The 14,524-nt window shown below is 58.8% G+C and overlaps 1 protein-coding gene across 3 annotated transcripts in view; it reads right to left on the minus strand.

Moving 5' to 3' along the window:
* vps28 (VPS28 subunit of ESCRT-I) overlaps positions 1 to 13,926 on the minus strand; it is a 31,178-nt gene extending 17,252 nt beyond the window's left edge. Inside the window, exons 1-8 of one of the 3 annotated variants that reach the window (XM_085987223.1) lie at positions 13,860 to 13,926; positions 12,742 to 12,823; positions 11,822 to 11,850; positions 11,464 to 11,501; positions 6,881 to 6,970; positions 6,186 to 6,291; positions 5,917 to 6,018; positions 5,758 to 5,811 (exon numbers count right to left, since the gene is read on the minus strand). In XM_085987223.1, the coding sequence (XP_085843349.1) occupies positions 5,758 to 5,811; positions 5,917 to 6,018; positions 6,186 to 6,291; positions 6,881 to 6,970; positions 11,464 to 11,501; positions 11,822 to 11,850; positions 12,742 to 12,778 (456 nt within the window). In that variant the 5' untranslated portion in view covers positions 12,779 to 12,823; positions 13,860 to 13,926. The other 2 variants (XM_085987224.1, XM_085987225.1) reach the window with 2 other exon arrangements.
* Between the last annotated feature and the right edge of the window lie 598 nt (positions 13,927 to 14,524).

Here is a 14,524-nt window from a genome sequence, read left to right on the forward strand (position 1 = left end):
GGATCAGCACAGCTCCCTGCTCACCCCCACTGTCCCATCACAGAGAGCACCGTACAGTATCGGCACAGCACCGTGCTCAGTTCCCAGGACAAACAACAATTAAACTCTGACTGACCCAAGCCACTGATTTCTGAACAGTCGGAGTTTGTGGCCTCCACTGGACACAGCCTCACCTTAGCAGAATCTTACATAGAATATACATCCCAGAAAGAGGCCATTCAGCATCACATGATGTTACTCCTGTCACCTGACTAACCATGAGCAGTGCCACAGGAGGTCCACTAATATATCAAATCATTAGCACAGACACGGAGGGAGAGGTGAGCAGACAGGTCCTCGAACCACTCAGCATTCCAACGCAATGATCCCTTTACACAACTCCATGGAATTCCACAGAAATTACAACATGCACACAGGCCATTCAGCCCAACCAGTCCATGGTGTTTATCCCACACTAGTAGTACCTAATCTCGTGTCGCGCCCTGTTCGCAGATCCCGTTATCCCCCCTTTCATTCCACCAGCTCTCTAACCTGTAAATGTTGGCCTGGTCTCTGCTTCGACCACTAACCCCGAGAGTGAATTCCACAGCCTCACACCCCTCTGGGTGAAATAGTTTCTCCTGCTCTCTGTCCTAGAATCATAGAAAGTTACAGCATGGAAGGAGGCCATTCAGCCCATCGTGTCCGCGCCGGCCAACAAAGAGCTCTCCAGCCTAATCCCACTTCCCAGCTCTTGGTCCGTAGCCCTGCAGGTTACAGCATCCCAAGTGCGCATCCAAGTACTTTTTAAATGTGGTTAGGGTTCCTGCCTCTACCACCCTTTCAGGCAGTGAGTTCCAGACCCCCACAACCCTCTGGGTGAAGAAATTTCTCCTCAAATCCCCTCTAAACCTTCCATCAATTACTTTAAATCTGTGGCCCCTGGTTTTTGACCCCTCTGCTAAGGGAAAAAGTTCCTTTCTATCCACTTTATCTGTGCCCTTCATAATTTTACACACCTCAATAAGGTCTCCCCTCAGCCTCCTGTTCCAAGGAAAACAGACCCAGCCTATCCAGTCTTTCCTCATAGCTAAGATTCTCTACTCCCAGCAACATCCTTGTAAATCTCCTCTGTACCCTCTCTAGTGCAATCACATCTTTCCTGTAATGTGGTGACCAGAACTGCACGCAGTACTCTAGCTGAGGCCTAACTAGTGATTTATACAGTTGAAGCATAACCCCCCTGCTCTTGTATTCTATGCCACGGCTAATAAAGGCAAGCATTCCGTATGCCTTCTTAACCACCTTATCTACCTGGCCTGCTACCATCAGGGATCTGTGGACATGCACTCCAAGGTCCCTTTGTTCCTCTACACTACTCAGTGTCCTACCATTTAATGTGTATTCCCTTTCCTTGTTAGCCCTCCCCAAATGCATTACCTTACACTTCTCCGGATTGAATTCCATTTGCCACTGTTCTGTCCACCTGACCAATTTATTGATATCTTCCTGCAGTCTACAGCTTCCTTCTTCATTATCAACCACACAGCTGATTTTAGTATCATCTGCAAACTTCTTAATCATACCCCCTATATTCAAGTCTAGATCATTGATATATACCACAAAAAGCAGGGACCCAGTACTGAGCCCTGCAGAACCCCACTGGAAACAGCCTTCCAGTCACAAAAACACCCATCAACCATTACCCTCTGCTTCCTGTCTCCGAGCCAGTTTTGAATCCAACTTGACACTTTGCCCTGGATCCCATGGGCTTTTAACTTTGTGACCAGTCTGACATGTGGAACCTTATCAAAAGCCTTGCTAAAGTCCATATACACTACATCAAACGCACTACCCTCATCTACCCTCGTTACCTCCTCAAAAAATTCAATCAAGTTTGTCAGACACGACCTTCCCTTAACAAATCCGTGCTGATTATCCTTGATTAATCCGTGTCTTTCTAAATGAAGATTTATCCTGTCCTTCAGAATTCTTTCCAATAATTTTCCCACCACCGAGGTTAGGCTGACTGGCCTGTAATTACTCGGTCTATCTTTTTCTCCCTTTTTAAACAAGGGTACCACATTAGCAGTCCTCCAGTCCTCCGGCACCACACCTGAAGCCAGGGAGGATTGGAAAATGATGGTCGGGGCCTCTGCTATTTCCTCTTTTGCTTTGTTTAACAGTCTGGGATACATTTCATCCGGGCCTGGGGATTTATCCACTTTTAAAGCTGCTAAACCCCTTAATACTTCCTCTCTCACTATGTTTATTTCATCTAATATTTCACACTCCTCTCCCGATAGCAATGTCTGCTTCGCCCCTCTCCTAAATCTCTTGGTTTTAATCTTATATCGATGAACACTTGTTCTAACCGTTCAGCCACTGGAAACAGTCTATCCCCATCCCTTCACAAGTTTAAACACCGCTCTTTCCTCAGACCAGGCAGTGAATCAGTGCTGGATCCTCGATCACCTCAACATCCTTCCTATAGTGTGGAGCCCAATACTGCCCACAATCCTCTAACTGAGGTTTTATATGGATTCACCGTTACCGCTCCACCTTTATAGTCTACTAGCTGGGGGGAGCCCGGCTTTGCCAGGGCTGTTTTGGGCCGGGCGGTTTAAATCGAGTGCCAGGCTTTGGGGCCTCTCTGTGAATCTGGTGCCGGGCAACATTTTAAATCGAGTCCCAGGCTTTTGGGCCCTGTCTGTGTCCCTTTGTGAATCTGCTGCCGGGCAACATTTCTACCTTTTAATACCTTGAAAGATGAAAGTGAAAGTACTTATAAAACGTTTTTGGTAAATCTTATGTTATTTTTAAAAGAGATACTAACTTTTTCAAAGCTGGATGATCAAAGTAGTTTGAGCTGGAAGCTGAAGTAATGGCAGTGAAACAATGGCTGCCAGATCCCCGAGATGAAAACGCTTAGTCCCGCCCACACACACACACACCGATTGGCCAACCATCAGGGGACCGTACTGTAGGATTGGTCAATCGTGACGGCACAGGATTGGTGGAGCCTTGACGTCAGTCAATCAATGCTAAGTAGCAGATAATGAGTTTAATTTTGAAGGTTTTTTGCATAAGGCACGAACAATTTTGGTCCGACCGAAAAGTAAATACGCTTACGAGCGTCCCGGAAGCATAAGCTTTCTTCGGAGGTAACGCACGCGTAGGTACGCCGTATAACTTTCGAGCGCATAGCTGGACAGACGCACACCCGAGGACAGACAGACAGAAGGACAGACAGACAGATCGATTCCTTTATATATATAGATAGATAGAAGATAGATAGAAGATAGATAGATATAGATACCTCGTCATAAAACCCATCAGCGTTTTATAGCCTTATCCACTTGTGAGGCCTTTCACATCTTGTGGACCTGAGCCCCCAAATCTCTCTTGCTCTTCCAACCTTCCAAACCAGAACTACCTTCTTTACCTAAAAGCACAACCTCACACTTACTGACACTGAACTCCGTCTGCCCCCTTTCCCCATTCCCCCATTTTATCAATAGAAACATAGAAGATAGGAGTAGGAGTAGGCCATTCGGCCCCTCGAGCCTGTTCCGCCATTCAATGAGATCATGGCTGATCCTCCAAATTTAGTAACCTGTCCCTGCCTTCTCCCCATATCCCTTGATCCCTTTAGCCGTGAGAAATATATCTAACTCCTTCTTGAATATATTTAATGAATTGGCCGCTACTGCCTTCTGTGGTAGAGAAATCCACAGATTCACCACTCTCTGGGTGAAGAAATTCCTCCTCATCTCTGTCCTAAATGGCTTACCCCTTATCCTTAGACTGTGACCCTGGTTCTGGAACCCCCGGCCATCGGGAACATCCTTCCTGCATCTGGTCTGTCTAGTCCTGTTAGAATTTTATAGGTTTCGATGAGATTCCCTCTCATTTTTCTAAACTCCAGCGAAGATAAGCCCAATCGACCCAATCTCTCCCCATACGTCATTCCTGCCATCCCAGGTATCAGTCTGGTGAATCTTCGCTGCACTCCCTCCATGGCAAGAACGTCCTACCTCAGATAAGGTGACTAAAACTGCACACAATACTCAAGGTGTGGCCTCACCAAGGCCCTGTACAACTACAGCAAGACATCCTTGCTCCTGTACTCGAATCCTCTCGCTATGAAGGCCAACATACCATTTGCCTTCTTAACCGCCTGCTGCACCTGCATGCTTACCTTCAGCGACTGGTGCACAAGGACACCCAGGTCTCGTTGCACTTCCCCTTCTCCCAATCTATTGCCATTCAGATAATAATCTGCCTTCCTGTTTTTGCCACCAAAGTGGATAACCTCGCATTTATCCACATTATACTGCATCTGCCATATCACCCAACCTGTCCAAATCATACTGGAGTTTCTCTGCATCCGCCTCACAGCACACATGCCCACCCAGCTTTGTGTTGTCTGCAAACTTGGAGATGTTACATCTAGTTCCCTCGTCTACATCATTAATATATATTGTGAATAGCTGGGGTCCTAGCACCGATCCCTGCGGTACCCCACTAGTCACTGCCTGCCACTTGGAAAAAGACCGGTTTATTCCAACTCTTTGCTTCCTGTCTGCCAACCAGTTCTCTAACAAGTCAGTACCTTACCCCCAATCCCATGTGCTTTAACTTTGCACGCTAATCTCTTATGCGGGACCTTGTCGAAAGCCTTCTGAAAGTCCAAATACATCACATCCACTGGTTCCCTCTTATCTATTCTACCAGTTACATCCTCAAAAAATTCCAGTAGATTAATCAAGCATGATTTACCTTTTGGAAATCCATGTTGACTTTGTCCAATCCTGTCACTGTTTTCCAAGTGCTCTGCTATTACATCTTTTATAATGGACTCTAGCATATCTCCAGGCAGCTTCCTCAGAATGATTTAGTCTGCAAATTTGGACACACTTCCCCGACCCCAAGCCCGTGTCCTGCCACCCTCTGACCCCGTGCCCCCTTGTCCTGCCGCCCGCTGACCCCGTGCCTTGTGCTGCCGCCCTCTGACCTCGTGTCCCCTTGTCCTGCCACCCGCTGACCCCGTGCCCCCTTGTCCTGTCGCCCTCTGACCCCGTGCCCCCTTGTGCTGCCGCCCTCTGACTCCGTGCCCCCTTGTCCTGTCGCCCACTGACCGTGTCCCCTTTGTCCTGCCGCCCTCTGACCCCGTGCCCCCTTGTTCTAGCACCCACTGACCCCGTGCTCCCTTGTCCTGCCGCCCACTGACCCCGTGCCCCTTTGTCCTGCCGCCCTGACTCCATGCCCTCTTGTTCTAGCACCCACTGCCCCAGTGCTCCCTTGTCCTGCCGCCCTCTGACCCCGTGCTCCCTTGTGCTGCCGCCCTCTGGCCCCATGCCCCCTTGTCCTGCCGCCCTCTGAACCCGTGCCCTTGTCCTGCCGCCCTCTGACCCCGTGCCCCCTTGTCCTGCCGCCCTGACTCCATGCCCTCTTGTTCTAGCACCCACTGCCCCCGTGCTCCCTTGTCCTGCCGCCCTCTGGCCCCATGCCCCCTTGTCCTGCCGCCCTCTGAACCCGTGCCCTTGTCCTGCCGCCCTCTGACCCCGTGCCCCCTTGTCCTGCCGCCCTCTGACACCGTGCCCCCTTGTCCTGCCGCCCTTTGACCCCGTGTCTCCTTGTCCTGCCCTACCTCTGCTGTCCTGGGTTCACTTTCTCGTTACCGTATCTCTCAGGACATAACCACAAACCTTCCAGCGCTTGACACACCGTATCCCGAAGCAACTCGCCCCGGAAATACAGTCACCGGCTCCTTACCTCATCCATGGCTCGGATCTCCAAACGCAGCTTGTCCATGACAGTGATGAAGAGCTGGGGAGAGGGAGATAGGCAGAGTTAATGTGAGTGTAAACCATGGGTAAGGGAGATACTGGTCCCTCCCGGGCTCCACTGACCGCTGGCTGAGGTCAGACTCACCGAAACAATATCTGCAATACAGCGGTTCAGATTGCCCTTGTCATCCTTGATTGTGATCGGACGGTCTTCCTTAATCCTCTCCATTGCCAATGGGCAATCCAGCTGCAAAATAAGAAAATACATTAAACCGGTCACTGCCGACCCCCCGTCCCCCCACCCCCAATCCGCCCCTCACCCTTCCGCACCCCCCCCAATACCCACAACCCCCATCACCTATCCCCCCACCTGCCCACTCCCAATCCCCCATCCCAACCCTCACACTCACTTACCCTGTACCTTCTACAGAACTCATCGATGGAGGAGACGTCAGAGCCCTGGACCTGTTTGAACGCGGCTTTGTACTGAACCAGCAGGCGGGAGCAGGCAGCAGTGTACCTGGGAAGGGAAGGAAGACTGTGAGCAGGAGCAGAGAAGAGAAGGGGAACTGGCCGGGATTCACAGCACACACTTCTCCTGCACATCGTGCAACTGCTGGGGAACAATATTCTAATCTCACAAAGTCTGGTTTAACTTGTATCCAATCAGCATTTAACACACAGCTCTCCCGGGAGCCCCCCTCTCTCTCTCTCCCTCCCTCTCCCCCCCGGCTCTACCTCCCCTCACCCCCCCGCTCTCCCTCCCCAGCCGCGCCCCCCCCCGCTCTCCCACGCCCTCCCTCTACCCCCCGCCTCTCCCCCCCGACCCCCCCACACTCAGAGACTCTCACCCTTCCCGGGATTGGGGAATGTCACACGGGGCGATGCAGCCTGGATTTGGAAAGTGCAGGAAAGGAATATCAGGACATCTGCAACTGGAGCCGAGGCAGATGGCGATTCAAAGGGAATGGTGAAATCGCTGAAGGGAAACGGAGGGGGATCAGGATCAGAGAGTTCCAGGGTGGGGGAGCAGCTTCTTCCTGTGACGTAATTTGCCCCCTCCTCCTCCCCCCTTGCACCACACGATGCGGACCCCCAGAGACACTCACTCTGTCGGGGTGACGCAGTCCTTGATGTAGGTTTTCTCCAGGGCCTGAAGGGTCTTCACTACGGCAAACAGCTCAGCCATGTTATCAAACCTGAGAGAGAGGGACAGCATTAGCAACCAGTACACTCCGACCTGTGACCCTGTCTCCGGGGGGACACTCCGACCTGTGACCCCGTCCCCGGGGGACACTCCGACCTGCGACCCAGTCTCCGGGATACACTCCGACCTGCGACCCAGTCTCCGGGATACACTCCGACCTGTGACCCTGTCTCCGGGGGACACTCCGACCTGTGACCCCGTCCCCGGGATACACTCCGACCTGTGACCCCGTCCCCGGGATACACTCCGACCTGCGACCCAGTCTCCGGGATACACTCCGACCTGTGACCCTGTCTCCGGGGGACACTCCGACCTGTGACCCCGTCCCCGGGATACACTCCGACCTGTGACCCTGTCTCCGGGGGACACTCCGACCTGTGACCCCGTCCCCGGGATACACTCCGACCTGCGACCCTGTCTCCGGGATACACTCCGACCTGCGACCCTGTCTCCGGGGGGACACTCCGACCTGTGACCCCGTCCCCGGGATACACTCCGACCTGCGACCCTGTCTCCGGGGGACACTCCGACCTGTGACCCTGTCTCCGGGGGACACCCCGACCTGCGACCCTGTCTCCGGGGGACACTCCGACCTGTGACCCTGTCTCCGGGGGACACCCCGACCTGCGACCCTGTCTCCGGGGGACACTCCGACCTGCGACCCCGTCTCCGGGGGACACTCCGACCTGTGACCCCGTCTCCGGGGGACACTCCGACCTGTGACCCTGTCTCCGGGGGGACACTCCGACCTGTGACCCCGTCCCCGGGATACACTCCGACCTGCGACCCTGTCTCCGGGATACACTCCGACCTGCGACCCTGTCTCCGGGGGGACACTCCGACCTGTGACCCTGTCTCCGGGGGACACTCCGACCTGTGACCCTGTCTCCGGGATACACTCCGACCTGTGACCCTGTCTCCGGGGGACACTCCGACCTGCGACCCTGTCTCCGGGATACACTCCGACCTGCGACCCTGTCTCCGGGGGACACTCCGACCTGTGACCCTGTCTCCGGGGGACACTCCGACCTGTGACCCTGTCTCCGGGGGGTACACTCCGACCTGCGACCCTGTCTCCGGGGGACACTCCGACCTGTGACCCTGTCTCCGGGGGACACTCCGACCTGTGACCCTGTCTCCGGGGGACACTCCGACCTGTGACCCTGTCTCCGGGGGACACTCCGACCTGTGACCCTGTCTCCGGGGGGTACACTCCGACCTGCGACCCTGTCTCCGGGGGACACTCCGACCTGTGACCCTGTCTCCGGGGGACACCCCGACCTGCGACCCTGTCTCCGGGGGACACTCCGACCTGCGACCCCGTCTCCGGGGGACACTCCGACCTGTGACCCCGTCTCCGGGGGACACTCCGACCTGCGACCCTGTCGCCGGGGGGACACTCCGACCTGCGACCCTGTCTCCGGGGGACACTCCGACCTGTGACCCTGTCTCCGGGGGACACTCCGACCTGTGACCCTGTCTCCGGGGGACACTCCGACCTGCGACCCTGTCTCCGGGGGGACACTCCGACCTGCGACCCTGTCGCCGGGGGGACACTCCGACCTGTGACCCTGTCTCCGGGGGGACACTCCGACCTGTGACCCCGTCTCCGGGGGACACTCCGACCTGTGACCCTGTCTCCGGGGGACACCCCGACCTGTGACCCTGTCTCCGGGGGGGACACTCCGACCTGTGACCCTGTCTCCGGGGGGACAGTCCGACCTGTGACCCTGTCTCCGGGGGACACTCCGACCTGCGACCCCGTCTCCGGGGGACACTCCGACCTGCGACCCTGTCTCCGGGGGACACTCCGACCTGCGACCCTGTCTCCGGGGGACACCCCGACCTGTGACCCTGTCTCCGGGATACACTCCGACCTGTGACCCTGTCCCCGGGGGACACTCCGACCTGTGACCCTGTCTCCGGGGGACACTCCGACCTGTGACCCTGTCTCCGGGGGGACACTCCGACCTGTGACCCTGTCTCCGGGATACACTCCGACCTGCGACCCTGTCTCCGGGGGGACACTCCGACCTGTGACCCTGTCTCCGGGGGACACTCCGACCTGCGACCCTGTCTCCGGGGGACACTCCGACCTGCGACCCTGTCCATGGGGGACACCCCGACCTGCGACCCTGTCTCCGGGGGACACTCCGACCTGTGACCCTGTCTCCGGGGGACACTCCGACCTGTGACCCTGTCCATGGGGGACACTCCGACCTGTGACCCTGTCTCCGGGGGACACTCCGACCTGTGACCCTGTCTCCGGGGGACACTCCGACCTGTGACCCTGTCTCCGGGGGACACTCCGACCTGTGACCCTGTCTCCGGGATACACTCCGACCTGTGACCCTGTCTCCGGGGGGACACTCCGACCTGTGACCCTGTCTCCGGGGGACACTCCGACCTGCGACCCTGTCTCCGGGGGACACCCCGACCTGTGACCCTGTCCATGGGGGACACCCCGACCTGTGACCCTGTCTCCGGGGGACACTCCGACCTGCGACCCTGTCCATGGGGGACACCCCGACCTGCGACCCTGTCTCCGGGGGACACTCCGACCTGCGACCCTGTCTCCGGGGGACACTCCGACCTGCGACCCCGTCTCCGGGGGACACTCCGACCTGTGACCCCGTCTCCGGGGGACACTCCGACCTGCGACCCCGTCTCCGGGGGACACTCCGACCTGTGACCCCGTCTCCGGGGGGACACTCCGACCTGTGACCCTGTCTCCGGGGGGACACTCCGACCTGCGACCCTGTCTCCGGGGGACACCCCGACCTGTGACCCTGTCTCCGGGGGACACTCCGACCTGCGACCCTGTCTCCGGGGGACACTCCGACCTGTGACCCCGTCTCCGGGGGACACTCCGACCTGCGACCCCGTCTCCGGGGGACACTCCGACCTGCGACCCCGTCTCCGGGAGACACTCCGACCTGTGACCCTGTCTCCGGGATACACTCCGACCTGTGACCCTGTCTCCGGGATACACTCCGACCTGTGACCCTGTCTCCGGGATACACTCCGACCTGTGACCCTGTCTCCGGGGGGACACCCCGACCTGTGACCCTGTCTCCGGGATACACTCCGACCTGTGACCCTGTCTCCGGGGGGACACCCCGACCTGTGACCCTGTCTCCGGGGGACACCCCGACCTGTGACCCTGTCTCCGGGGGACACTCCGACCTGTGACCCTGTCTCCGGGGGACACCCCGACCTGTGACCCTGTCTCCGGGGGACACTCCGACCTGCGACCCTGTCTCCGGGGGACACCCCGACCTGTGACCCTGTCTCCGGGGGACACCCCGACCTGTGACCCTGTCTCCGGGGGACACCCCGACCTGTGACCCTGTCTCCGGGGGACACCCCGACCTGTGACCCTGTCTCCGGGGGACACCCCGACCTGTGACCCTGTCTCCGGGGGACACCCCGACCTGTGACCCTGTCTCCGGGGGACACCCCGACCTGTGACCCTGTCTCCGGGATACACCCCGACCTGCGACCCTGTCTCCGGGGGACACTCCGACCTGTGACCCTGTCTCCGGGGGACACTCCGACCTGTGACCCTGTCTCCGGGGGACACTCCGACCTGCGACCCTGTCTCCGGGATACACTCCGACCTGCGACCCTGTCTCCGGGGGACACTCCGACCTGCGACCCTGTCCATGGGGGACACTCCGACCTGCGACCCTGTCTCCGGGGGACACTCCGACCTGCGACCCTGTCCATGGGGGACACTCCGACCTGCGACCCTGTCTCCGGGGGACACTCCGACCTGCGACCCTGTCCATGGGGGACACTCCGACCTGCGACCCCGTCTCCGGGGGACACCCCGACCTGCGACCCCGTCTCCGGGGGACACCCCGACCTGCGACCCTGTCTCCGGGGGACACTCCGACCTGCGACCCTGTCTCCGGGGGACACTCCGACCTGCGACCCCGTCTCCGGGAGACACTCCGACCTGTGACCCTGTCTCCGGGGGACACCCCGACCTGCGACCCTGTCTCCGGGGGACTCTCCGACCTGCGACCCTGTCCCCGGGATACACTCCGACCTGTGACCCTGTCTCCGGGGGACACTCCGACCTGCGACCCCGTCTCCGGGATACACTCCGACCTGCGACCCCGTCTCTGGGGGACACTCCGACCTGTGCCCCTGTCTCCGGGATACACTCCGACCTGCGACCCTGTCACTCCCCGCACCCCCACTAGTTTCCCATGATCTCCACTATCCCCGCACCCATTCATGCCTAATTCACAGTTCTCACTCTGGCCTACTCTTGCCCCGCTCTCACCACCATCACTGACCTGTGTTAGCTCCCTCTATCCCTCAGTATGGCTGCCTCCCTCCTTCAGGCCCTCCGTTCCGACTGCTTTGGCCCACTGCTGCCCTCTTCCCGTCCCCTCCCACCTTGGTCTCCACTTACCACCCCGCTCTGTGGAGTCCCCCTGTGTAATCAGACCACGGCACTTCAATATTACTCACTTTTCTCGCTCCCTGGCATTTTTGTATAACTTGACTTCCTGAAATAAATAGAATAAAAATTCAGTGTAGAGGGAACAGGAAACAGGAAACACCCAATCAGCACACAGAGCGAATCAGAGTCAATCAGCCCAGAGAGCCAATCAGCACACAGAGTGAATCAGAGTCAATCAGCCCAGAGAGCCAATCAGCACACAGCGAGCATCTTGACATCCCCTCCCCCTCCCCTCCCCCATCCCCCTCCACCCCTACCTCCACCGACCTCCCCCTCCACCAACGCCCCCCTCCCCCTCCACCCCTACCTCCCCCTCCACCTCCCCCTACCTCCCCCTCCACCGACCTCCGCTCGTTTATTTCTCACCTCGTATAGTTCGGGTTTGTTCCCTTGTCCTGGAACAACAAATGAACAGAATGTTATACACGGCAGAGATTAAATCCTGAACCTGCTGGGGGAGGAGAGATCTGCAGATCAACACCCCCTGCACCCAACCCCCAGCCCACCCGACTGGGCTCAGCCCCGAGCTCAGAGCCCCCAGATAACGAGGGCCTCAGTTTCAAGTGATTGATCGAAGTGATATCAGATCACCGTCACCAGCTGGACACAACTGAAGACTTGTGCTCCAGAACTAGCCGCGCCTCTAGCCAAGCTGTTCCAGTACAGCTACAACACTGGCATCTATCCGACAATGTGGAAAACTGCCCAGGTATGTACTGTCCACAAAAAGGACAAAGCCAACCTGGCCAATTATCAGTCTACCCTCAATCATCAGCAAAGTGATGGAAAGTGTCATCGACAGTGCTATCAAGCAGCATTTACTCACTAATAACCTGCTCACTGATGCCCAGTTTGGGTTCTGCCAAGACCACTCGGCTCCCGACCTCATTACAGCCTTGGTCCAAACATGGACAAAGGAGCTGAATTCCAGGGGTGAGGTAACACACCATCCTGCCTTGGAAGTATATCGGCTGATCTTTCATTGTCGTTGGGTCAAAATCCTGGAACTCCCTCCCTAACAGCACTGTGGGAGCACCTTCACCACACGGACTGCAGCGGTTCAAGAAGGCGGCTCAACACCACCTTCTCAAGGGCAACTAGGGATGGGCAATAAATGCCGGTCTTGCCAGCGACACCCACATCCCAAGAATGAATAAATAAAAAACTCGCTGCGCTCCCTCCATTTGTTGACTGATTTGATCCAACACGTTTGGACTGAGCTAGTCCCAGTGTTGAATTGTTTCTGTTGCCGACCATATCCCAGAAATGTAAGTTTGACCTCTCACCTCCGACAGCGGGATTGGCTGCGATGCCTTGAAACATTCCGTCTCACTGCAAATTATCAGCTGCCTGTAAACCTCGGATAACCTGGATTGAGAGAAAGAGAGAGGCATCAGACCCGGAGACCCCGACCCGGAGACCCCGACCCAGAAACCCGGAGACCCCGACCCCCGGGACACCGACCCCCGGAGACCCGGAGACCCCGACCCCGGAGACCCCGACCCAGAAACCCGGAGACCCCGACCCCGGAGACCCTGGAGACCCCGACCCAGAAACCCGGAGACCCCGACCCCGGAGACCCTGGAGACCCCGACCCAGAAACCCGGAGACCCCGACCCCCGGGACACCGACCCCCGGACCCGGAGACCCGGAGACCCCGACCCCCGGGACACCGACCCCCGGACACCGGACCCGGAGACCCCGAAACCCGGAGACCCCGACCCCGGAGACCCTGGAGACCCCGACCCAGAAACCCGGAGACCCCGACCCCCGGGACACCGACCCCCGGACACCGGAGACCCCGACCCCGGAGACCCCGACCCCCGGGACACCGGACCCGGAGACCCCGGACCCGGAGACCCCGACCCCCGGGACACCGACCCCCGGGACACCGGACCCGGAGACCCCGGACCCGGAGACCCCGACCCCCGGGACACCGACCCCCGGGACACCGACCCCCGGGACACCGACCCCCGGACCCCGACCCCCGGAGACCCCGGACCCGGAGATCCCGACCCGGAGTGATGGAGTTGCAACCGCTGGACACTGACAGATTGCGGCATCACCAGCGGTAGATTTGTTTGGCGCGGTTAACGCTGAGTAACAGCCTGTTGTTGCAGCGGATCTTCCGGCTGTTCAAAGAGTCAAGAATCATCGGATCGAGTAAGCGAGAGTCCGCTCAGACTCGCACCGCTCCCGGCTCCGCTCTCTGGGCCCGGGCCCGGGCGGAGATCCTTTGACTCGGGGCCCGGCCCGCACACGGGAGAGCGGGGATCCCGGGCCCAGCCTCACACTCAGCCCGGGGAGCGGCTCTCCGAGTCCGGCCTGGGCCCCGCGGGGACTCGCTCACACTCCTGACCCACAGACCTCGCTCAGCCCGGCCCGCGGGGACTCGCTCACCCACCTCAGCCCGGCCCGAGAGAGACAGTCAGAGAGAGACCAACACCCCGCCCCCTGTAACAGACCCCGCCCACAGCCCCAGACCCCGCCCACAACACCAGACCCCGCCCCTGAGACAGAGACCCCGCCCACAGCCCCAGACCCCGCCCCCAGAGACAGAGACCCTGCCCACAGCCCCAGACCCCGCCCCCAGAGACAGAGACCCCGCCCACAGCCCCAGACCTTCCCCAGAGACAGAGAGACCCCGCCCACAGCCCCAGACTCCGCCCACAGAGACAGAGAGACCCCGCCCACAGCCCCAGACCCCGCCCCCAGAGACAGATCCCGCCCACAGCCCCAGACCCCGCCCCCAGAGACAGACAGACCCCGCCCACAGCCCCAGACCCCGCCCCCAGAGAGACAGACCCCGCCCACAGCCCCAGAACCCGCCCCATGCCCAGAGACCCCGCCCACAGCCCCAGACCTTCCCCAGAGACAGAGAGACCCCGCCCACAGCCCCAGACCCCACCCCCAGAGACAGAGAGACCCCGCCCACAGCCCCAGACCCCACCCCCAGAGACAGAGAGACCCCGCCCACAGCCCCAGACCCCACCCCCAGAGACAGAGACCCTGCCCACAGCCCCAGACCTTCCCCAGAGACAGAGAGACCCCGCCCACAGCCCCAGACTC

Source organism: Somniosus microcephalus, chromosome 5, assembly GCF_052327205.1.
Source record: "Somniosus microcephalus isolate GS21.2 chromosome 5, FLI_Smic_1.0, whole genome shotgun sequence".
Classification (NCBI taxonomy): Eukaryota; Metazoa; Chordata; class Chondrichthyes; order Squaliformes; family Somniosidae; genus Somniosus; species Somniosus microcephalus.